The 25548-nt window shown below is 37.0% G+C and overlaps 1 protein-coding gene across 2 annotated transcripts in view; it reads right to left on the bottom strand.

Moving 5' to 3' along the window:
* CCDC172 (coiled-coil domain containing 172) overlaps positions 1-20179 on the bottom strand; it is a 68268-nt gene extending 48089 nt beyond the window's left edge. The window contains exons 1-3 of one of the 2 annotated variants that reach the window (XR_008292399.1): positions 19986-20179; positions 19446-19584; positions 19182-19267 (exon numbers count right to left, since the gene is read on the bottom strand). Coding sequence is in view for 1 of the 2 variants with exons in the window: in XM_015071308.3 (XP_014926794.3) it covers positions 19182-19267; positions 19446-19584; positions 19986-20078 (318 nt within the window). In the remaining variant the exon portion in view is untranslated. The remainder of the gene's footprint in view (positions 1-19181; positions 19268-19445; positions 19585-19985) is intronic. The other variant, XM_015071308.3, reaches the window with a different exon arrangement.
* Positions 20180-25548: the final 5369 nt, after the last annotated feature.

Here is a 25548-nt window from a genome sequence, read left to right as displayed (position 1 = left end):
GAATGAAATACGTAGGTATATATATATATATATATATACACACATATATATATGCATATATATATATACACACACATATATATGCATATATATACACACACATATATATACACATACATACATACATGTATATGTATGCATGTATATACATATATATACATACACACATATATATATACATACACACACACACACACACACACACACACACACCCCACATCTTCTTTATCCATTCATCCATTGATGGACACTAAGGTTGTTTCCCTATCTTGGCTATTGTAAATAGTGCTGCAATGAACACAGGGGTGCCCTTATCTTTTTGAATTAGTGTTCCCATTTTCTTTGGGTAAATGCCCAGAAGGAGAATTGCTGGATCATATGGTAGTTCTATTTTTAATTTTTTGAGGAACCACCATACTGTTTTCCATACAGTTGCACCAGTTTACATGCCTACCAACAGTGCATGAGGGTTCCCTTTTCACCACATTCTTGTCAACACTTGTTATTTCTTGTCTTTTTTATTATAACCATTCTAACAGGTATGAGTTGATATCTCATTGTGGTATTTGATATGCATTTCGCTGATAATTAGTAATGTTGAGCATATTTTCATATGCCTGTTGGCCATCTGTATGTCTTCTTCGGAAAAGTATTTATTCAGATCCTCTGTCCATTAAAAAAATTTTTTTAACATTTATTTTTGAGAGACAGAGACAGAGCAGAGTGGGGGAGGGGCAGAGAGAGGGGGGTACACAGAATCTAAAGCAAGCTCCAGGCTCTGAGCTGTCGGCACAGAGCCCTACGCAGTGCTCGAACTCACGGACCACAAGATAATGACCTGAGCCGAAGTCAGACGCTTAACCGACTGAGCCACCCAGGAGCCCCTCCTCTGTCTATTTTTTAATCAGATTGTTTTGTGTGTGTGTGTGTGTGTGTGTGTGTGTGTGTGCATGTCTATCAGCTTTAGCAAAGCAGCAGGAGACTGCAGAGGTGGGCATGCCCACTGGCATTAGAAGGCCAGTTGTAGACTGCTGTGACTATGTGCACCCATCAGTGCTAGCAAGGTAAAGGGAGAGCGCAAAAGTGGCACCCACCTCCCCCTCCATCTCTGGAGAGAGTCCCGACAGGCCCCTGTCCCTCTGGCAGATGCTTTATAATTAGCAAATAAATTTCTCCTTCGCATATCTATAGTCTAGGTTCTTTTCAAACTGCTGTTTTGTATTGGGTTCCGGGGCTAATGACTGTGTAGATGAGCCCTTTAAGAACAGAATCCCAGTTCCCTACAGCCCTTTGGATCTCTTGGATGTAAGCACCATTGGTTTTCAAAGCCAGACATTTTGCAGATTCATCTCTCCTGTGCAGGTCCCGAGGGTTTGTGTGTCTGATGCTGACGTGCTCCTCAGGGAGAAGCTCGTATTTGTGAGCTTCCTCCTGATCAGGGGTTGCTGTGCCAGGGTGGGGTTTCTGGTGAGACTATGTCTCTGCCTCTCCCACCCTCCCGGTGTGGCCCTGTCTAGTATCCTTTGCTGTGGAGGCATTTTTCAGCTAGTTTTCAGGTCTTTTTCAGAGAGAATTTTTCCGTATGTGGCTGTGGATTTGGTGTGCATGTGGGAAGTGAGTTCAGATATTCCTATATGGCCATCTTGAACCACCTCCCAAAATAGTTTTGAACATGTCTTATGGGGGCAGGTTTGAATTGAAGCACCACCTCATATCCATGGTAGCTTGAACATCTTATGATAAACACTTAAGATGCTACTGACTCTATCTCCTGCGTTACCCAAGAATATCAAGAGGCCACAACAATAAAAAGGGTAGAAGGTTCCTAGCAGCAGTAATACAAATTTCTTTCTCATCTCTCTTCTTCCTCTGACTACAAACGAAGAGAAAAGATTTGCATGCCGCCTTAAAGTTACATTCTAGAATCAAATAGCCAAGCTTTGTGAGAAAATATTGCTGTTTTGGAACTTTTTAATTTATAGCACTGCCAACACTCTGGTTAATTCTGCTTCCCTCAGCAATAAAGGTCTTTCTTTCTTTCCCTGTTTTATTCCTCTTGGGATATTTGATTTTTCAACAGAGCTTATAGTTTTCCCAGTGAGCTGACTTATCTGGTCAACTAGGTCAGTTTTCAGCATAGCCATGATTTGTGACTCTTCACTACTCTTGCTGCCTGGGTGCCTTAAGGTATTTTTCTACCAGAAGAACTTGAAAACTGAAAATGACTGAGAATTCTAAATTAATGTTTAGGTCCACATAAGCAAAGTACAAAGCTACTCTGTTGTGATTGCTATTGCTTAAAATATTCTCAGACTTTAGGAACTGACGTTTTGCTGATTAAACGGTCTGCCCAATAGTGTAATAGGCAACTCTACATAAGAAAACATAGTTAATGTACATTTCACATTTGTAACATCATAGCAATTGGGGGAAAGAATGTGTTATGACTATTACGGCAAAGACAGTTTAAATGTTAGAGTACATCAATGAATATTGTATCAACAGCAGATATTAAGGTTTTATAAAAAAAATCTATTTTTTTATAAATGCATTTCTTAACCACGATGCAGTACTTAAAGAGAAACTCTCCATGACACAGTAATCCTAGTTTCAATGTTAGGAAATATTAGTTCTTACAATGGCTTATAAGGCTTTTCATGATCTGTGCTCCCTTATTCCCTTTCCAACCTTATCTTCTACCATTCTCCACTTCAGTCGCTCTCTCCAGCCACACTGGCCTCCTTGATATTCCTCTGACATACCAGGCACACTCGTTCCTTACGGCCTTTGTATAGGCTCTTCTCTATGCCTGAAAATCTCTTTCCCCAGATTCCTCCTGGTTCGTTCCTTTACCTCAATCAAGCCTTTGCTCATCTCTCATCTTTTCACTGAAGGTCATTAGGATGCCAGAGAAAACCACTGCAATTTAAGTTTCTTCTGGAAGTTCTTATGAATGCAATGTGGCAAGAAGAAGGAATAAGAGATATAACTATCCAAAAAGCCAGCACAAAATTCTCTTTCATTTGTTTAGGCAAATGCCATTATTATATACCTAATAAGTCCAAGAAAATCTACTGAGAAACTGTTGGAAATAACAAAAATTCAGGAAGGAGATTAGTAACAAATAGATACCAAAACTAAGTATCTTTTCTAATTACCAACAATAAACAGAAAAAAAAGCATGGAAACAATCTCATTTATAACAGCAAAAACCAAATAAAGAAAACACAAATAAGCTTTAAAAATATCTGAAAGCTATATGAAAAAAATTTCTACTGAGGAATATAAAAGATCTATAGCATTTAAAAAGCTACATATCAGTAAGAAAAAGACAAGGAAAGGATATGAATAGGTAAAACACATAGTAAATATGAGCAATCTATGAACAAAGTAATAAATATAATTAAACAGGAAATTCAAATTAAAACTATAAAAAGACATGTGTCTTATATTTGCCAAAAGAATAGATAATTTCAATTATATGAGTAGTGAAAATATCAGGAAAATAAACTGGAACAACTTTTCTGGAGGACAATTTGGAAATTATCAAAAGCCTTAAAAGTATATACCCAATTGGTGTAGTCGGTTAAGCGTCTGACTCTTGATCTCAGCTCAAGTCATAATCTCACGGTTCATGAGTTTGAGCCCCACATCACGCTCTATGCTGATGGCACAGAGCCTGCTTGGGATTCTGTCTCTCCTCTCTGCCCTTCCCCAGCTTGTGTGCATGCTCTCTCTCTCTCTCAAAATAAATAAACTTAAAAAAAATTTAAAAAGTATATACCCACTGATAGAGCAATTTGATTTCTAGAATTTTATCCTAAAAAAATAAGTGCACAAAGATGTATGTCCAAAATTATCACCACAGTGATATTAATAATGGTAATTTATTAACAGTAATAATAAATGTTCGTCAGTAGGAAAGTAGTTAACTAAAATACGGTATAGCCATTGAATGGAATACTATGCAGTTACTAAAAACTGCTTATCTAGATATATATTTACTGACATATGCAGGATACATCAAATTGAAAAAAAACCAAATCATTTAAGAAAAAAATATATGCACTTAAATAATTCTGAAAGAAAACCTATGAAAATATTAACTATATATTGGAACTATGTGGTAGTTTTCAGTCTGCTTTTGGCTTATCTCTATTCGTGGAATACATTGCAATTAACACATGTTACTTTTATGAAGAACTCAAACAATTAAAGCCAGTTTGATTCAGGAAAAACAAAATGTCTACTGCATGTTCACCAAATATCATGGCACGAGGTAGCCTACCTCCTGAGACTATAACCCACTCTTCCAGTGGCAACATAAGCAAGGGCTCCTAATAAAGATGGAGAGGAACAGGATCTCGTAATAAAGAGAAAAAGACCATTGTAGAGTAATAAATCCATTTTCCTACCGTGGCAGTCACGTATCTCCCATTCCTTCCTCTTTTCTGTCTTCTCTTAGGAGGAATTAATAGAATTTTAACCAGGACAAACTGGGCTGTAGTTAAAGCCATGGAACTAGACTGAAACAAAGAAGCTGAGGTAGGCAACCTTTCAACTTATCCTGAGATATTAATTCAGGCAATAACCACTCCTAAGGCCACATGGGTACCAATGGCTACATGAGAAATTCTCCCCAGAAATATCAAGATCACAGGCACAGCTGCAATAGCCAGTTTGCTCTTGACCTCTTCCATTCACCTTTTTTTGAACCCATCTGGTATTACAAAGTCCAACCTAAATCTAATCTTCTCAAAATAACCCCCATACTCCAAAATTATTCTTCCCCTTTTCCTCAAATAAAACTCCCATTTCCAAAGAACTGCTGATTCAGCTAGATATTAATCTGATTAGGGAAAGAGCAGTAATGCACAAATACTGATAGGCCAAGAACACCTTGTAACGATACTTCTTAATCTGAAAGGCTCATGGGGGAGATACTCTGAAATAAGGTGATTTCTATGCTATTTGACAATTCAGGAGGCAGTACCTTATCTTACCTATCGCTACATCTTCCTATTCTGTCAGGATATAAAACAATGGAATGCTGAAGGCAGTGATTTTTCATGTACTGCTTTTAATGGAAGAACTATAAAATGTCACAGATTCTTTAAAACATACATTTTCCTCCTCATAATAAGAAAATTTGGCACATGAGCAAGAAAAGATCATACCTCTGTCAAGTATACTACAAGAAAGCGGGTTGGGGATATTCACATCAACTTGTCAACCATCAGCTTTGGCTTTAAGAAGACAGTTCATTCTTTTAAGAATTCGAGAAAACAAGAATGGGATTAAGAACAATGCATACACTGTATCTGTTGGCAAACTGTAAATCTGAACAGTTCTCACATAATGACAGCATGAATCCCACCAAAAAAAAAAAATACTGTAATGGAAGATAAGAGAATTACCCAAAAGCTTACAGAGCAAGAGTACTGTAAATCTCTGTAATATAGTAGTACAGGATACAAAAAGATACATTCTGTTAATCAAGTCTGTGATGTCCTCAAAAGGATACAAAGGTATGTTCCCTTAAAAAAAAAACAAGAGCAAGTAAGTACATAAGAGAGTAATATACAAATACACGCTGAGATTAAAGGGAAGACAGATAGTTAATGAAATAAAAAAGAACAGGATTTAAATTTGCAGAGTATTCAATAACAGAAACAACACTGCAAAAGATGGAATCAGTAATATAAAATATAAAGAGTTCTCCAAGGCTGCTGAGAAGTAGCAAATAACAGAAGATCGTGGGTTCAGAGAACAGAGAACAAAGATCTAAGCTCATCGGGAATAGGGGTACTTGAAAAAGAAATCACAAGTAATAGTTGAGGTTCAAATGGGAGGCTCACCCATGGTTTAGACAAAACAAATAGATGCATCTGTGAACAAATTTGGAGTTGTTAAGATAAAAAAAATCTGTACAACCAACCAGGGTAGAAAAATGAAAATGGTTACTTAAAAGGAATTGTGAAAGACCAGACTGATTTCAGCATTTCTCTTCTGCATTAAAAATTTCAAAAATCAGTAGTGCTACTTGTTTTGATGATTATCAGGTGTTGTATGTAAGTACTGAATCACTAAAATGTACACGTGAAACTAATATTACACTGTGTGTTAACTAACTGGAATATAGATAAAAACTTTAAAAAATCAGTGGTGCTAGATCTACATAATTTTCTAAAAATAGGTGTGAGCCAAGAATTTTGTATGCAAACTAATACTCATTCAAGTGTGAAAACAACAGAAAGAAATTTAGGACCTTAAGGGCTTAGAAAATCCATGGGACACACATTTTTCCTGAAAAATTACCTGAACAGTTATACAGATTGACCAAAAGGTAAGTAAGAAATAAGAATTCAAGAATGAGGAAGTTGAGGCATTAAGATATTGTAAACTGAAAAATTCTGGTTAATATGGCAGTCTAAGCAAATGTGAGCAGGACCCACTTTCTACTCAAATATAAAGAAATGCTATATAAAATAGAACTACATTTCAAATAGACATTGTTTACATAGTCAACTCAAAATCAAGAATGGGAAATCGTCATGCCAGAAACAAAGAGGTGACTCAGTGTAAAATGGTGTGGTAGAATTTAAGCCCAATAGATATCTTTGAGACTGGGTTACAGGTATTAGGGACTAATGTTTCCAATGCCCAGATAAGACCAAAAGTCAGGACCACAGGGAGCTGGAACTGGGATCACTGAATAAAGTCAGGAATTGAGAAGTGTCTTTGCCAGCTATGCAGGTGGAGTAACAAAGCCCCCTTCATTGTAGAGACACAGCAGATAAATGAGCTGCCGCCATTGAGCCATGAGTGGAAGGAGTCATCCCTGAGAAGCCCAACCCCAAGCTTGAACTCTTCATAAATATGAGATTCGTATATCTCCTATTCATGTAGTGCAGAAACCCTAAGTTCAGAAATTAACATCAAAACTGGTCCTGAACAGGTGAAATATGTAAGGCTATGAAACTGCTTCATAGGGAGACCTTCCTTATGAAGGGAATATTTGGTACTCCCAGGAATGATAGGCTCTGCTAAAGGTAAGTTCACAATAGAAAACTTTGAAGCTCATAAGGAAATATATCATTACATAAGAAAGTCATGAGATGAAACAAACAGAATTCACAGGAGAGAACAGAATTCTATGAGAAAAGGTTTATTTATTTTTTTTTTTTTTGGAGAGAGAGTGCAAGAGCAGGGGAGAAGGGCAGAGACAGAGAGAGAGAGAGAGAGAGAGAGAGAGAGAGAGAGAGAGAGGGGATCTTAAGCAGCCTCCACACTCAATGTGGGGCTCCATCCCATGACCCTGGGATCATAAACTGAGGTGAAATCAAGGGTTGGATGCTCAACCAATTGAGCCACCTAGGCACCCCTATGAGAAAAAACTTTAAATTAACTTACTCAATAATATTTATTTAACACTCACTACAATTCAGGCACTGTTCTATACTGGGAATAACGGTAACAGACAAACTAGATGAATTTGTATTCTTTGTGGAGCTTACATCCCATTGTGGGAAAACAAATAATACACAGATCTATATAAAATATGTCAAGAGGCAGTAAGTGTTACAAAATAAAGGATAATGAATAGAGAGGGGGGGAATGGGGGGATGCTATTTTATATACTGGAGGTCAGGGTGGGTCCTCTACAGCAACCATTACCAAACTTTTTAGTCGCATGACTTTTCTTGTCTTTAAGAACTTTATAGTCTTAAAAAAATATTGTAAACATTTTGGTTTTTTTTTTTGCAAGCTAGACCTATCAATATTTTCTGTATCAAATATTAAAACTGAGGAATGTTAAGAAACATTTATTAAGAATAACAATAGTAAACCCACTGCGTGTTTAAAAATATGTATTTATGAAAAGACAGTATTTCTGAAAAAATAGTAAGAAGAGTTGCGTTCACATTTTTTGCAAATCTCTTTAATGTCTGGCCTAAAGAAGACAACTGGATTCTCACATCTACCTGTTTATTCAATCTTTTGCAATATGTTTTTTTTTTTTGTCGTTGTTGAAATAAATGAAGAAAATGTGGCCTCACACAGTATATTTTAATACCCTTTTCAAATGATTGTGGGTATGCTTTATACTGCACCCAAACTAAACTGCTGGTAGTCCGTAAAGGTTAGTTGCAATGTGGAATCTGAAACTATTCCAAAGACTTTTTCCTCTTCTGTTACAATAAAATTTATTGGTCTATCTTGTGCTTTGAGAGGATCTTTTATCCATGCATGGTTTCCTAACATTATGTGCTGGTCATTTGGAAAATACCGTTTCACTCAACTATTCAAATCCTCCAGATGTTGATACATTTCAAAATATGATACTAAGAAATAACATTCATTAATATCATCACCAAACTCATCAGAAAAATCTTTAAGTATTGGGAAACTGTCAAACTTATAGGGGCAGGTAAGAGTCTTCCAAAATTCTAATTTTTGTTTGGAAGGTTGAATATTATCAATGGCAAAATATTACTAATACTACTACTACAACTACTTAACTATTCGTTGTTTGCCTTGAAATGTCAGGGTTACTTCATTTTTGAAAAAAATTTGCCAAGTACTCAAGTTCAAATAACTACAGCCTGTCAGTTATTCAAGTAAAAATGGTGTTCCAGAAAAAAAAGAGAGCTATTTCATACTGCAACTCATCACACACAGTATTGAAAACTCATATACACAGTGGTCAACTTCAAAACAGTCATGGCATATAGTGAAACTGGTGGGTTTTATTTTTTACTGCGAGTTTACGACAGTGAAAAATACAATGACTGCTAGCACAGTTTGGTGTCACTGCCTTGATTTGTGCTAAGGCACCAACACTTTTACTCACTGCCTTTACCCACCATCAATGCGCATGCAAGCATGGTGAAAATGGCAAATAATGTCTTTGCGTTATTAAGAAAATAGTTTGACATCACAAGACCTCCTGAAAGAGTCTTGGGGATGCCTTTGGCTACAGATCACATTTTGAAAATCATAGCTCTAAAGTGGCAACTGCACCCTAAGATTTTCATGGGACTGGCCTTTTCAAAAGTCTCACATTCCAGTGGAATGGTTGGCCACCCTCCAGAAAGAGACCTAAAAGAAGTGAGTGTACACAAAATACCACTAGCTGACGGAAGGTGCATTTCGGGAAGAGGAGACACCAAGTGCAAAAGCCCTGAAGTCAAAGAACGGCAGAAAATTAGATTATCCTCAGGCAGGTAGGCTACTAGAAAATGCCCAGTACTCAAATACTCAAAGGACATCCAGTGACCTCATGCATTTTCATGTTTTAGATAATTACTCATGACAAATATGAAAAGTTTTTCTTTATAGAACTCCACAGAAAAAAATTAAAATTACACACTTTTTTTTTTTAGAAAAGAAAACATCAAGAATTTTAAGTTTTAGGACACCTGGGTGGCTCAGTTGGTTAAGCGCCCGACTTCAGCTCAGGTCATGATCTCACAGTTTGTGGGTTCAAGCCCCGTGTGAGGCTCTGTGCTGACAGCTCAAGCCTGGAGCCTACTTCGGATTCTGTGTTTCCTTCTCTCTCTAACCCTCTCCCACTCATGCCCTGTCTCTCTCTCTCTCTCTCTGTGTGTCTCAAAAATGAATAAAAGTATTTTTTTTTAATTTTAAGTTTACAGTTAAGTTTATATACTTGAGGCTGTTTGATGTCAACTCTCAAATTAAGGTAGAGAGTCATTGTGTAATTGATTTCCAATTATTCATAGTGTGATTTAGAAGTTGCTTAATGAATGTTTGTTGAATGAATAATTCTCCAATGAGTGATCGGAGATATTTATAAATGAGGAACACAGTTAACTGATTTTCTAAGAAATCACAAATCAAAAGATAAACTATTGAAAAAGGATTCTTTTCTGCTGTATAAGGAGGTCAGCAAACTAAATTTAATCTCACGCTTTTTGCATACTGAGCCACAAACTTACTATTCTTTAATTAGAGAACCATTCTCTCAGTTCCTGGAAAGGAAACTTTTTTTTCTTCCTGTTGAGAACATTTCTCACATTTCAAGCTAAACAATTCACTTAGAGTAGCTCTTGAAAGAAAGAAAAGAAAAGAAAGAAAGAAAGAAAAGAAGAGAAAGAAATAGAGGCACATGTGGTAAATTTTACAATTAGAAACAGTGCAGTAGATTTTCCACTTTGTGAATCCGAGCCAGGAAGTGTGCAACTTTTGTGATTTATAAGCACTTGCAAATAGAAAGGCTATCTGGCATACTGTTATAGAGTTTGCTCTACACTGCTATTATCATGAAATATTCTTTGGATTTTAAGATCGTGAAAACAAAGTTGAGAAAAAGGAGTTCAATAAATGCTATACGTAATATCTTTCATTTCATTTATAAATGTAATCATTCCAGTTCTATCAATATGAAGAGAGATCACTGCTTCTCAGAGACCAGCTCTCCACACCTTACAAGAATTGGAACCGTGCAAATGACCATTAATCAAGCAGCTCATCTTACGAATAGATGTGCCAAATGGCCAATAAGCACCCGAAAAGATGTTCAGCATTAATGCCATTAAGAAACTTGAAATACAAACCAAAACCAAAGTATAACCCAGATACCATCCCACACCCGCTGAGATGGCTATAAAACAAAAACAAAACAAATTAAAAGCCCAGGAAACATCAAGTGTTGGTGAGGATATAGAGAAATTGGAACCCTGCTATATTGCTGGTGGTAAAGTAAAATGGTGCTATTGCTATGGAAATAGTGTGGCATTTCCTCAAAAAGTTAAACCTATACTTACCATATGACCCAGAAATTCCACTCCTGGATGGACTACTCAGGAGATCTGAAAATGTGTGTTCATACAAAAACTTGTGGACAAACATTCATAGCGGTATTATTCTTAACAGCTAAAAGTGGAAACAACCCAACCTTTAACCCAGGTCTGATGAATGGATAAACAAATGCGGTAGATCTATCCATACAATGGACTATTATTCAGCCACAAAAAGGAACAAAGTGGTGATACATGCTACCATATGGATGAACCTTGAACACATGCTAAGTGAAAGAAGCCAGGCAGCAAAGGCCACCTATCATATAAATCCACTTACATGCAACATCTGGAGACAGAAAGTAGATTAGTGGTGACCTAGGGTTGGTGGGGTATGAGGGGGATGGAGGGAGATGCTAAAGGTATAGGGTTTCTTTGGGGGGGGAGGTGATGAAAATGGTTTGCGATTAGTCACAGTTGCACAACTTTTTGAATAGGCTTAAAAACACTGTTTTGTAACTTTTAAAATGTATCTTTATTTTTAAAAGTAACATAACAGCTATGTCCCCACCCCCAGCTTAAGAAAGTAAACATTATGTGTACAGCTAAAATGCCCTGTATACCCTTCCCTGATTACATTTATCTTCTACCCCCATCAGAGATAATCACTATCTTGATGTTGCTACTTATCATTCCACGCATGTCATTATACTTTCACTATATATTTATAATCCCTCATAAGATCTATTATTGTTTTGTGTGGTTTTAAATGGTATCATACTTATGTACTTCTATAGGTTGCTCTTTTTTTTTTTTTATCACAGTATTATGTTTTAGAGCTTTGTTGATTTGGTGGGGGGGGGTCATTATTAAGTGGCTTTTTCACAATGACATTTAGTACTTAGAATTCTGAGGTCATACTCCCTGGAATAATAACTAAATCTGTTAAATGTCTTTGCCTAATTTTTTTAAAATCAATTCAATCAGGTGATTTCTTCAAGCATCTCAAACCATCATTGAGTTCTTGTCCAAAATAAAGGAATTTTAAGGCCATGTTAATAACATAAAGGCTTTATAAGGACCCCAACATAAAACAAGTCTTACTGGACAGAGGGATAACTTACAGAAGAAAACCTGGCATTATATACTTTCATATATGATAAATAATACCAAGATTAAATGACAATCAATTAGCCTTACATATTTCAACCAACTACAGGGACTCTCTACATGGGCCTTCTGGCTTCAACCACTGAAATATTTGTTGTAGAAACTGCAGGTGCCTCAAATACACATTCTTCCTTTCCTCAGTTAAGCATTACTTCTCAGAAACTTGTACCATTCCTAAACTGTCCACTGAATTTGGGAGAATTTTCTACTCTTGACTACAATTATTGAGTTAGGGATAGTCACATGTCACAATTTGTAGAAATGACAGGAAAGGAGGTATCTGATGAGGCTAATTTACTTGCTTTTCAGAGAAAGCTTCTGCAAACTTCCTTGTCTCTCCCCCTGATTCAGAACAAGAAACCATGCGACTCTAGGAATTGTTAGTTACTTTTCGGGGAACACAAGGACAACCAGCATTCTACCATTCTTCTTTATTAACAAAATTACAATTTTATTCAGAGGAGGAATGCATCCCCTTAAAAGTATCTACATTCCCAGGCTCCATTTTCCAGGCTTGACCATGTGACCATCTAATCCTTGAGATGCAGGTCTAAGTCCTTAGAGAGGCCTTCCCTTCCACCAAAGCAATGATAAAGCCACATGAGGAGAAGTCTTTTATTTTCATGTTCTCCTCTTCTTCCAGCTGGAATTCAGATATAATGCCTGGGTATGGAACAGTACTTTGACTGTAAGGATGAAAGCCACATGCTAAGGATAGTGCAACAGAAAGAATGTTTTAATCCTTAAATCTTCCAGGATTTCCTTGAGCACCTTAATAAATGGCTTTGGATTTCCTACTTCCACACTTCCCATTACATGGAAAAAAAAATAAACCTTTATTTGGTAAAGCCACCATGGTTAGATCTTTGCTATAGGGAAGCTGATGCGATTCCAACCGACATAACTTCTGAATCCAATGTTTGGTTTTCAAATACGTAAGAAAGTAGTTTCTCAAAATTGTTTAAGCTCTTTTGAGTTGGATTCTGTTTTTTGCCACCAAGAGCACCCTAAACTGATGGAGCCCTCTAAGAAAGGAGTAGTACCTCTGACTTGACTCTAAACTCTCAAGGGCAAAGGCTGTATATTACTCATCCTACCCTGCTGCCTGACTGAAATGGATCTCTGCTAATGAGTAGCCCATATGATTACAGGGAAACCTTTGTAAACTCACAGTATTACCTTGCTTGCATAAGGCCACCCAACTGGAAAAGCAGAGGAACAAAGAAATGAAACATTCTTATTAATAATTTCATTAGACACATAGGACACATATTCATCAAAATTGCTGAAATATCAAAGCAAGGAGGCTTTTAATGAACCATGCCTTTGGTTTGCTTTATGTCTCCAAACTTTTCTACATCCTCATCCTGTCCTTATTCCTTTCTTTATACTATACTACAGTGGTTAAGAGCAAGACCTCTCTAGTTAACCCCACACAGATTCAAATCTTTTATCTATTACCTCTTACGTGACCTCGTGTTAGTTACTTAATTTCTGAGTCTCAACTGTCTCAAATGAATAAGGGTGGAATAATTCTACCAACCTAGCCGAGTTCTTGTGAGAATTAATTGAGATAGTGTTTGTAAAATGCTTACCATAAGGCGTGATATACAGCAACAGTTTGCTCAATATTACCTCTTATTTTTAGTTTGTACAACAGAGGAGGTATCCCTCCTTTTGTCTAAGGCTAATTCTTACCTTATGCTCTGGGTCCCATCCTCCTTTGACTTCCTCAGAGACTTTTAATTATTGATTATCTTTACTCTCTAGTCTTTTTTTTTTAAGTTTATTTATTTTTGAGAAAGAGAAAGAAAGAGAGAGGAAAAAAAAAAAACTTGAGTGGGAGAAGGGCAGAGAGACAGGGAGAGAATCCCAAGCAGGCTACACCAGCTCAAACCCACGAACCATGAGATCGTGATCTGGGCCAAAATCAAGAGTAGGGTGTTTAACTGACTGAGCCACCCAGGGGCCCCTCTCTAGTTTTTATCTTTAATCTCTCTCTGTAGAGCCCTTCCCAAGAATATGCAGAACAATGATGATGGTAAGGATAATGATGAAACCGGAGATAGGATCTGAAGATAAAAGAATTGTCCTTCGTCAGAAGGAAGGGCACTCCTTCATAACAGGAAGAAAAGGGGAGAAAAATGGGTCTTCACATAGGCAGGTTTGGAGAACTGTAGGTGGGAAAATAAAAAAATCTCCTGTTGGATGGTTTCTATTTTCTCTGAAACAAAAGGCAAAGTTATCTATCGCCTAAGTGTTAAACAGTTCAGAAGAGACAATAAAATGTATAAAAATAGTGAAGGTTTAAGTAGCCACTACAGAGGGTGAGAAAGACATGTAGTAGTATTTCCAGGCAGTGTGGAGGTCTCAGTTGAAGCTGAGGCTAACATTCATGAATACTGGATCCAATCTCCCCTGGAATTGTCCAAGTGCTGACACAGCAGCAGGTAATTGGTTCACTTAGAGTCGGGAGTCTTGCAAGGGGGCGGGGTGTGAAAGAAGAGGAGAGAGAGGAGTCAGGAGGAAGAGTGGAGTGACCAACCATGAAATCTAAGAATAAAGAGGGAAATGAATGAACAGACAAGTACTAGTGGAGAAAGACAGAAATGGATTCACGGTTCAGATGAAATTGAAAAATATAATGGAAAAAAATGAAATATTTTATTGATTTTGAAAGTGAAGTGGTTTTAAAGTGATGGCAAAGTCCAGAGTATGATTATGGAAATAGGTGGCTGAGGTGGAGTGAGGAAAAAAGTCACTGAAAATGTGGCAACCAAAGAACTAACAGGCCAGGGTGGTAGCTGAATAGTCCATATGGACAATGACATTCATAATGATGGGGAGAGTGGAGACAGAGTGGAAGCCTGTGACCAGGTACCAAATTCTAAATAACAAGTGAGTGAGTAGGGTAACAGAAAAGAAAGATGGGAAGGTATGGTAGAACACAGTATGGGCCACCATAAGAGGGTGGAGAAATATTCTGGCAGTAGCATGGGGGAGTGAAGAAAACATCTGCCAAACCTCTATGAGGTATCTTCAGTGTGAAAGAAAAATACTCTGTAGGATAGATTCCAGACTCAAAAATATATTGACTGGCTATGGAATTATACACACGACCAAGGTGAATGCAAAAGACATAATGTACCTAAAGTTTTATACTACAATTTTAGAAAATCAGCTGTGCATGTTCAGGACAGGAGGGATTTTGCTTAAAGGACTCTCATGTAAAGAAGTCAGACAGACTGTAAGCAACTAAGTGTAACTACCCCCAAAAGTGTCTTGGTCACAATTAATGAAACTATAGGAATATATTAAATTGTGATAAGCAGAATTTCCATGTTACTTGCTAAAATTGAGATTAAACAATTCTCATGTACTGCTTTTTAAACACTGTTGATTAGAGGGAAGAAATAATGCCCTTCTTTTATTTATGTTTTAAGTAAATTTTAATCAACAATAAAATTAAGAAGGATATGAATTTTTCATTGTTCAACTTTTACAAAATGAAAAAATCTTAGTAACAAAACTCCCTTTCAATATCATAAAGAACAATTTGTGATTTTGTTCGTTCCATAATTAGGTAATAGAGTACTAACAGACATGACTTTTACCTACTGTTTTGGGTGGGTCCCTGGAGGGAAGGGTTTTTATCAACTTAAAAAAAAAGAATATGTACATTTTGAAGAAAAGTAAAAGAAGCCCCCTTAAGTGACTTGTTTATTTAAATATAATTTTCTTTTAAAAATTCATTAAATATTATCTTATTATTGTTATAATGTTTATACAGTAAGTTAAAATTGGGAGAAGAAAAATTAAGCAAAATAGCCTCAAACTTTCCTCCAGTGATTTTCTCTTGAGGCAGTATGGCATTATGTTAGGTTTTATGCAATATGTGTATAAAGATTAAATGCCCAAATTTTAACTATATACCATTTTTAAAACAAACAAACAAACAAACAAACAAACAAACAAACAAAGATACCTTTCAAATGCTTAGAAGAAACTACAAATGTTCTGTGGGTCCTTTATTTTGATTTGCTCAGTCTTTGATTTGCTCTGTCCTCAATACTATAAAACCTTTCCTTGACTATCAGAAGCTTTAGGTATATTGGTAAGCATTAATGCAAATCCAGGGCATGTTCTTGTCTTTCTGTTTTCATATTACCAAACCTAACCAGCCATACTGTAGCCCTCCAATTCACAAAGTACTCATACTATATAATCTTGAGACTTTTGCAACCATATATTTTAAAGGACTCATCGAGCCCTGAAAGGCAAATGATATCATTCAAGTTCTAATTACATGCTACCTGAGTTTTACAGAACAGAAAAAAAAAAATGAGTACTGTACTTCCTAAATACATTTTTTGACCACAAGCCACTTCCAAAATAAATGCCCCAAATATTTTCTGAATGTATCACTGTACAAATAGCTCAAGCACTGGCCTATTCAAATTATGTTCTAGTTTCTCCCTATGCTGCTTCCACTTGATAAATTGGTCAATAAATGCCAAGTCAAATATTCAAGTAAATATATTTTCATTGTTATTGGCAGACATATAATTAACTCTGAGAATAAAAGATACAAGAAATCAATTTATGATTACTTCTTCAGTTGTTCCCATTAGTCATTTACATTATAATTGTGGTTCCACTTTTAAAATCTTTATCCATACACATACACACACACACACACACACACACATACACCACTTTGACTATATTATAAATCAAATTATTTGAATTACAAATTAGTATTGTATGAACTGTGAACCTCTATGTTAATTTTATTAGTAAGATACAATTGTACTATTACCCACGTATATGAGCGGATTAAAAAACAATGCACATTTAAGAGCCTATATTAATTAGTAATTTCAGCAGATGTTTCTAAACAATGTTAAGGATTTGCTCTGTCTTTTCTCAAGTATAAATATTTGAGCCAACATTTTTTAAGAATGTGTATTTAGCCACAAATTACATTTCCATTTCAACAAAATAGGCTGCTAAAAAAGAAAATAGTACAAAGAGCAAGCCTATTTTTTTTTCAAAGAAGATATAGAAAGAGGAATTTTTTTTTTAACATTTGTTATCTGTCAGGTCAATATCTTCACCAATCCAGGAAAAATACATTTTGTATAAAAACTTACATAAGTGACCTTTTAAAAATTTGTCCTAAACTAAATGCAAAAGCTTCAGATACATTATTATATGTGGATTTCATGAAGAATAAAACTTAAGATGAGCTCAAGAAATCTGTTTCTTTCTTTTTTATATTTCAAAAAATTTTTTAATGTTTATTTATTTTTGACAGAGAGACAGAGAGAGAGTGCACGCACAAGTGGGAGACACAGAATCCAAAGCAGGCTCCAGGCTCTGAGCTGTCAGTAGACAGCCTGACGCGGGGCTCAAACTCACCAACCATGAGATCATGACCTGAGCCAAAGTCGCACACTTAACCGACTGACCCACCCAGGCGCCCCAAGAAATCTGTTTTAACAAAATATGCTATCATTACTCAATTGTTACTTTCATTGTGGTAGCTTAATTGCTTTTAATTCTATATCATGAACAAGTCATTTAACCTCTGTGTTTCCTCACCCATAGAGGGGGATTCGTTACGGTGCCTCATCACAGGATTCCTGGGAGGGGTAAAGGAGTTAATGTAGGTAAAGCATTTAGAACACTGCCCAGCACACAGTAAGTGCTCAGTAAGTGTTAGCTAAGCATTACCTAATTGCATGTTTTGCCTATTACTTTTATTAGCTTCCAGTTACCAATCTTGAAAGTATCTTAATTCTTTTTAAAGAAAAAGAAAGCTACATCACGGCATTCTTAATGCTCTACCCACTGCATCAGTTTACAATATTGTTGTTAGTAGCTACTTCGTCCGCTACTCACAAGCAAAGCAGGACCTAGGGTCTCACTGAGTAACAGTTTGAAATTCTACTTTGAAAGACAGCACTCTATTATCCTACTATTAGTTCTCATCAATTCATTCAAACGCCAAAACAAACTATGTGCTGGGCACTGGATACAAGTTGTGGGAACAAAAGACGGGTAAGAAAAAAATGCCAGACGTGTCGTTCCCCAAACAGTGAGGGATACAAACACAAATACAAGTATGTACTGTTGTTTAATTGTAACGTGGTACAATGAATGCTATAATAAAGAAATTTTCTAAGCTGTCCAAGGGCAGGCTTCGCAGGTCACCAGGTAAATAAGAGATCTAGGATTACTTTGTTGAGAAAGATAACTGGAAATCCCTCGCACTGGTTAAAATAGACATATTTTAAGCAAACAGACTTCCTCAAACAGATTTGCCATTGCACACAGCTTGTTTAGTTTATCTCTAGGTGTTGAACAAATATTTTTGAATGAATGTCTCCCCCACGTCCCCCATAGCAAGGCCTTCATTAGGGCATACTTGGATGATGTTCGTAGCTCCCTTCCTCCCAGAGCTCAGAGAAATCTTCCTAAAACCACTTTTATCACACCACTCCCTGCTCAAAAGCCTGGAATGGTTTCCTCCTATTCCCAGATATCAGCTCTCTGCTTTGACTAGATTTCTCTCCCAATATGCCTTGGGCATGATTCCCTTTTGTTCATATCCTCTCTCTGCCCCAAATGCTTTTCTCTTATTACTTATTTCTGCCTTTCCAAAATCCTACCCACCCTTCAAAATCCTCCTTCAAGAAGCCGTCAGATTTCCTTGCTTCTATTTAAAATAACATGACTTTTCAAATGACGCAGAAAACAGAGAGATGCTAGTGAAAAAATTACACTTTTGGATGAAAGAAATGTCCAACATGTCATAGGGAACTGAACAACAAATGGCAGAGGTTGGTTCGAAAGCTACATTCAATTGTTATATCAACACAGCCCATTTCCTAAATTATTTACTATTCAAAATTTATACACTGCACCAACTACCTATTGAAAAACTTTTTTTTTTTTTTCCCAGTGACATCGGGCTCTTTTAGAAGTTAACCATCCTACAACAAGGACAATCAATTCTTCATTACTTTTAAACTGGTTTCTTTAGGGCAAGTTCATATTAGAATGAGCCTCACGGGACTCAGTGCTTGAAATATTACCCGGCAACATGCAACTCCACTAACCAGCCTAGTAATGTGCCTCCTACTGGAAGGACAACTAGTTACAGGATAAAATATCCTCAAGAACCCCAGTTAAAACAGATTTTTTGTATCCCAAGTGACAGTGAGCATGCTCCACCGGTCAATCTACCTTGGATTCCAACTTGATTTTCTCTTCATTCAGCATCTCAGTTGCTTTCTTAATGTCTTCACGACATCTGTTAATTTCCGACCTTACTGTAACACAAATTAAATCCTTAAACACCTCCACCTTTCTCAAGCCCCCGTGTCTGTTGATGTAGACAGCAGATCCCGCCCCCCCAAACCCGCTCTGACTTCGCCTGCGGGGCTGCCTTATGCTCCAAGCCCCCATCTCGAGGAGCCAGAGACCCCCGCAGGAGACAGAAACACCCACCTTCTCGGATCAAGCGGCGACTCTCCTCCGCCTGATGCTCCGAGAAGATGATGTGCTGAAACAAGGACTCTAAACTCATCTCAGGCCCGGGCTGCCACGGATCCTTCCTGGGCCCTTCAGTATTTGGTAGCCGCGGGTCCTGGAAAGCACAACAGGGACAAGGATTGTTCAGGGCTGTTCTTCCTGCATCGGCCTCAGCCCGGGTCTCCCGAAGCGGGACGCGAGCCCGGCTGCAGGCCTTTGTTTCCCCTGTTCATTAAGGACTGACAACCGTTTTTCCCCCACGCTCTGCCCGGGACAGCAACTCTGCTCTCCTTCCCTGGCTGAACGCAGCTCCCTTTCCTTCAAGGCCCTTCTCAGAGTTTCTTTTCTGTGCTGATGGCAAATAAAAATGGAGGCTCCGAGAGCCGAGGCTTTGGAGCCTGCCGGGGCAGCAGCCCTTTGTGGCCGGCCTTTTCCTCTCCGTCCCCTCCTCTCTTTTAAGGAGAAGGGCCACATAATGCTCCCTCCCTCAGCAAAACGTGTACTTGCTCACAATACCATGGCCTGGAGACCTTCCTGCAGGCGAACGCCAGCGCCTAGCCTTGGCCTCACCTGCTGTGGACGTAAACTACGGCGTCTCGTTGGGTCCATCTGCCTTCAAATGTTTTGCTTTGCCCATGTGGCCCCAAAGGTCTTAAGACCTCGCTTGGGCTTTGGGGGATCTATCTCCAAGGCACAAACACCCCGTGTCATAAAGAACTAAGTACTCATGATTCTAAATATAAACCGCAACAGCTTATCCTTTGACTGTGGCAAAGACTGCTATAAATGTGCAATGTCTGACATTCCGCCTTAATCATTCCTTTGTAATCAGGGCATATCTTTTTAGTCTGCTTTAAAATTAATCATTGCCTTTTGTAATCAAGCTTCAGTAATGTTAACACTTCGATATCTGCACAATATGTGTCAGAGACCAAAGTGGTTGCTAATTAAAGCTTAAACATGAAAGGCACCTTTGGGACTTTTGCATGGGATTTTTAAATTAAAAAATAAAGTATTTTTTTAGTTTTAGTAGGTCAAAATTGTAATACTATAATAAACATTTATCTTGATTTATGAATGTAGCATTGACATTGGCTAAACTTAAAAAAGTAATTTTTAGTTAGATTGTATTAGAATTGAAAGACGGCAACATCATCTGTCACATCATCTGTATAAGAGACTTAATTAATACTTCATTAACGCTGTAGCATATTTGGTTATAAGTTTTAACCTATTCCAAATTTCCACCTCAATTTCCATCACGCCATGTATGATTATAAGTTAATTTTTAAACTTTATTATAAAAGAATATGTACAGAAAAGTGAATGATATAGAAAAGAATTGCCCATAAACATACCGTTCAGAAGCAAATATTAAGAACATTTTGGCTACTGCCTTCTGAGTAATCCTCCTCACCTTGAATTGTTCTTTCCCAAGCTTGAAAATATTATTAATAAGTAATAATTACAACTAATGCTATTTATTGAATGTTTGCTGGGTACTACTCTGAACACAACAATTTTTACTATTACCTTCACAGTATTGGTATAGAAAACTGAGACACGGAAGAGTTAAGTATCTTGCCAAGGTGGCAAAGCTAGTATATGGCAGACCTAGAGCTGAAACCAAGAAATCTGAGATCAAAGACCATGAATTTAATTTTGGCTTTGACTCTGTTTTCCTTTGATTACATCATAAGCAGTTTACCATTTCATTGAAAACTCTTCATAAGTACATTTTTCTATCTTCATAATCCCCCATCATGTGATGCATGTGTAAAATTTAGATGTACTGAAATAAATTTGACTCTTTTATCTGTTTAAGGATGGAAAACAAAACTGAAATTGTGGTTTGAACCATTTTCTTTGAGCGCTCGTTTGGAGGCTTATGAACTGTGCCACAGCACTGTCAAAGGAAAGGACTTCCAGAAGATAAATTATATCACTAATTAATATCACTCCCTTCAGAATTATTTCCCGTGGACTTGCACAGGGAGCAGCCTCACAAGGAGGCTGCTTTTCAAAAGCATGCTGCTCTTTAACATCCCAATTTTATTAGTTATACTCAAACTCACATTTATTATTTAACATGTTCTTTCTGTACTGAAACTTGGCAGAGTGGAATTTGGGCAGCCTTTGGGGAGCCTGGTCGCCTCACTCATGCAGGCGTATCCAAGAGAGAACTGTTGGAAATTCTGGAATGGGGTAAGGGGGGAGAAATGTCTTCTTCGTCTTCTGCAGTATGTAACAGAGTATTTTGGTGCTCTTAAATCCCAAGTTCAATTCTTAGAGGTACCAAACTATAGGTACCTCTAGGCATGGTTCCTTTCTTTTAGTTGTTCAAACAAACATGACTATCCAAGCCCACAATCAAATTCTAAGTGTTTTTTTAATAATGAGTAAAAGTAACATGTTACGATATTAAAATATTGTTATCGTGTACTAGCTTTATTCATTTGTCATATACTAGCTTTATTCATATATTGTATTCAGTAATATATTCTTATAGATATACATGCTAATTACATTCTATAATATTCAGAGCAAGGGTAGCATTACTTAAATTGATGCCAAATAAAAATGGTATATGGCATGCTAAAACTAGGGCATACCGTTTTCTGAAAATGTTATCTTATATGTATAAAAAAAAGTGATTCATTCGACAACTGTTTAATGAGTCTGCTATTCAATCAACATTCACTCAACAAATATTATTGAGCATCTCCTATGTGCCATATTAGAGAAACAACAACAGGATTTAATAAAAACACAACTACATAAAAACTATTTTTCTTCCCCCGGATATTTCTAACCTCATTGGAGAATTATTATATTTTTCAGCATTTTGGCATCAGTATAAACAACTGCTCTCAGATGTTCCAACAGATGTTCTTTAGAAAGAAAGCCAATTATTTGCATTATGATACCCACATATGATTCTCAGATCTAAACTTTCCATCTGTACATGTTTCATTGAATTGCATACCTATGAAATATAAAAGTTAAGATCACTCATTGTCTCTCAACCTCAGACTTGTGTTCATAAAAACTCTAGCACCTGGGTTATTGAGCCATTGATAATTGCTTTGCTAGAAGGCCTTACATAAGGCTAGATTGCTCTTGTGATTTAAAATGCATTTCCTCTCCTTTCTTAGATTGATGACTTCCCTAGGTTCTAAACCAGGCTTGCAAATACCCACTAGCCCAGGGCATATATATTGCAATGAAAAGAAGAAAAGTAATTCATTTATTTTATGTTTTTCTTAGGGCATCTGCCAAAAAGAAAAACAAAACGTAGGTTCAACCAAGTTTAACAACCATTTATTGAGGATCTACTAAGTATAAGAAAGTCTCTGCCAGGTACCATGGGGATACAAAATTGAAAGGTACAAGCCCTGCCCTCCTAGAGGTCATCAGCTATCAAATGAGATATAGCATGCACAAATAACTCCTAAGCAGGCTGTGTATGAGACCTTCACTCCCGTGTTACGGAAATCTGGCAGAGGGAGAAAGAATAAGTCTGATGTGGGTGACCTGGGAGACTTATCACTTGGGGGTAGACTCTGAGCTACATTTCAGTGAGGGTGCAACTTCAACAGATAGCGAGTAAGGGAGAAAAAAAGCAGAAAGTTAGATGAAGTCAACATTGAGATGGTGTTTAACATTTTCATAAACTATGTAATGGGAAATCATGTAATGTTTTCTAGCAGGTGAGTGGGCCTGTCCGAGGTGCTCTAGGTAATCAATCTGTGGCAGTGAGTTAGAAGTACTGGAAAGGAAGAGAACAACAACTAAAAATGTATTCACAACTTAGTACGTGCCAACCACCATCTGAGACCTTGACATGCCTTAATTCTCCTTATCAACCCAATAACCTTATAAGATCAATGCGTTTATTTGTTCCACATTCCAGAAGGAGAACTGAGGCAGAGAGAACCAGCCTGTTCAAATCACATACGGTAGCAGAATCAGGATTTAAACCCTGATAGTATCTTAAGGCAGATCCTTAACCACTTCATTTGCCGCCTCCAAAAACTAGAGGCTGGAGAAAACAAGACTATTTCAGCAGCTGTGTTTCATTTCGAAGCAGATACGTTTAAAGAAAAAAAAAAAAAGCCCATCACCAACAAATTAATATCTTTTCAAAGGCTTTTTGGATTTATGGAATTTAGATTAGTAATGCAAACCATGTATAACAAATTAAAATCAAAAGTGATTTAAAGAAAAATAATTGAGAATGGATCATGCTTTGTCAATGTTTATTTAACGAGCAATATATCTAACGTGGAAAAGTAAAAATGAAAATTGTATGCAAAGTATTGTATTCACTTCCTAATATTTATATTAGTTTTCTAGAACTGCTAAAACAAAAGTATCACATCTCCGTGCTTCAGAACAACAGAAATGTATTCTCTCACACAATGGAAGCCAGAAGTCTGAAATCAAGATGTCGGCAGGGTTGGCTCCTTCTGGGCCCCCTAAGGGAGAATCTGGTCTTTGCCTCTTCCTACGTGCTGATCCTTACTAGGAATTTTTGGCATTCCTTGATTCGTAGATGCAACGCTCCAATCTCTACCTCCATCGTCCCTTGGAGTTCTCTTAATCTGTCTCTGCCTCTTTGTCTCTTTCCTCTTCTTGTAAGGATACTGCTCATTTTGGATAAAAGGCTTACCATACACCAGTATGACCTAATCTTAAATAATCACATCTGTAATAACCTTATTTCCAAATAAGGTCACATTCTGAGCTACTGAGGGTTTAGGACTTCAAAGTATCTTTTTGGGGATACAATGCAATGCATAAAACAGACATTAAAACTCAAGCTGCAAAAAAATAGTTACAAAAAAATCTAAGCGACTGATTCATTTCTATTACAATCAAAGCATTTTTAGTGTTTAAAGCATTTTAGTGTTTAGTGTTTATTTTAGGCTTTAGAAAACATCTTGCACAATCCTTTTATTTTATAGGTGTTAGCACTGAGCCCATGGAGGCTGATGGATTTCCCCCACATTGCACAGGCAATTAATGTCAGAACTAGTCTAGAACTCCTTCCTAATTCCTTCTGCTCCAATGAAAGATCTTTTTTGTTCACCAGTGGCTCTCAACTACTTTAGTTAAAACAATTCCCCTTTTATCTTTTTTCTGTATTGAACTTTCTAGTAAGAGTTTGAAGAAAGGGTATACAGCTAGGGTTCAGAGCTGGCCTGGGGCAATTCACCTACTGTAGGAGCCCTTCTTCATTAAGGAGATTAGATAGATAGATAAAGAGAGAAAGACAGGTAGATAAATATAGGTGCATATTGAGAAAACACACAGGCATACACACATACACATACATATATAAATGCACCCATATATATGGTAAAGTCATATATATAAATATAAATATAAATACTTAAAGGTGCCAATTTTATTTTTGGTCTTGCAATTCCACAATAAGAGTGAAAGTAAACTGTCAATTCTTAATTATTGATTGAGAAAAGCAGACTTGTTTTGGTTGTGAAATACATTGCATGAAGAAATTCCAATAGCCCATTAAGAGTCATGGGATTAAAAAAAAAAAAAAAGAGTCAGGGGATAGCAAACTGTGGAATTAGGAAGCCATAGTGAAGGTGCTGAACTTGGATCTTCACGCTGTCAGAGTCAGGAGCCCAGCACAGGAGCCAGGAAGGCTGCCCCAGGTGCACCTACCCGAGATTAACCCATCAGCCCCCCACCCAGAACAAAAACAAAACAGACCTTGGAAGCCATTCTCTTCCACCTTGCATAATTAATTTGTTTAGTTGATAAATATTTATTGCGTGGACACTATATAAGGCAGGTAAGAATTTTCTATTACAAAGGTGAATAAAATGAACGAGGGCCTTGAAATCTGGTTGTGTCAAATTGTAGTTCCCATGACAATAAATTTAAGTGGTTTGGGATTGCACAGAAAAAAATTAAAAGAGAAATTTAAGCCTTTTTTTGTTTCTCACCGGTTATTTGTTTTCATCATTAACATAGTCTCTGACTACCTCATAAGACGTGGTTGCTTAGTAAATAAATGACCTTAGCTATTGAATACTTTCGAATTTAAACC

This window comes from Acinonyx jubatus, chromosome D2 (genome assembly GCF_027475565.1).
Source record: "Acinonyx jubatus isolate Ajub_Pintada_27869175 chromosome D2, VMU_Ajub_asm_v1.0, whole genome shotgun sequence".
Classification (NCBI taxonomy): Eukaryota; Metazoa; Chordata; class Mammalia; order Carnivora; family Felidae; genus Acinonyx; species Acinonyx jubatus.
The sequence above is the reverse complement of the archived record's forward strand: the minus strand, read 5'-3'. Positions and strand labels throughout refer to the sequence as shown.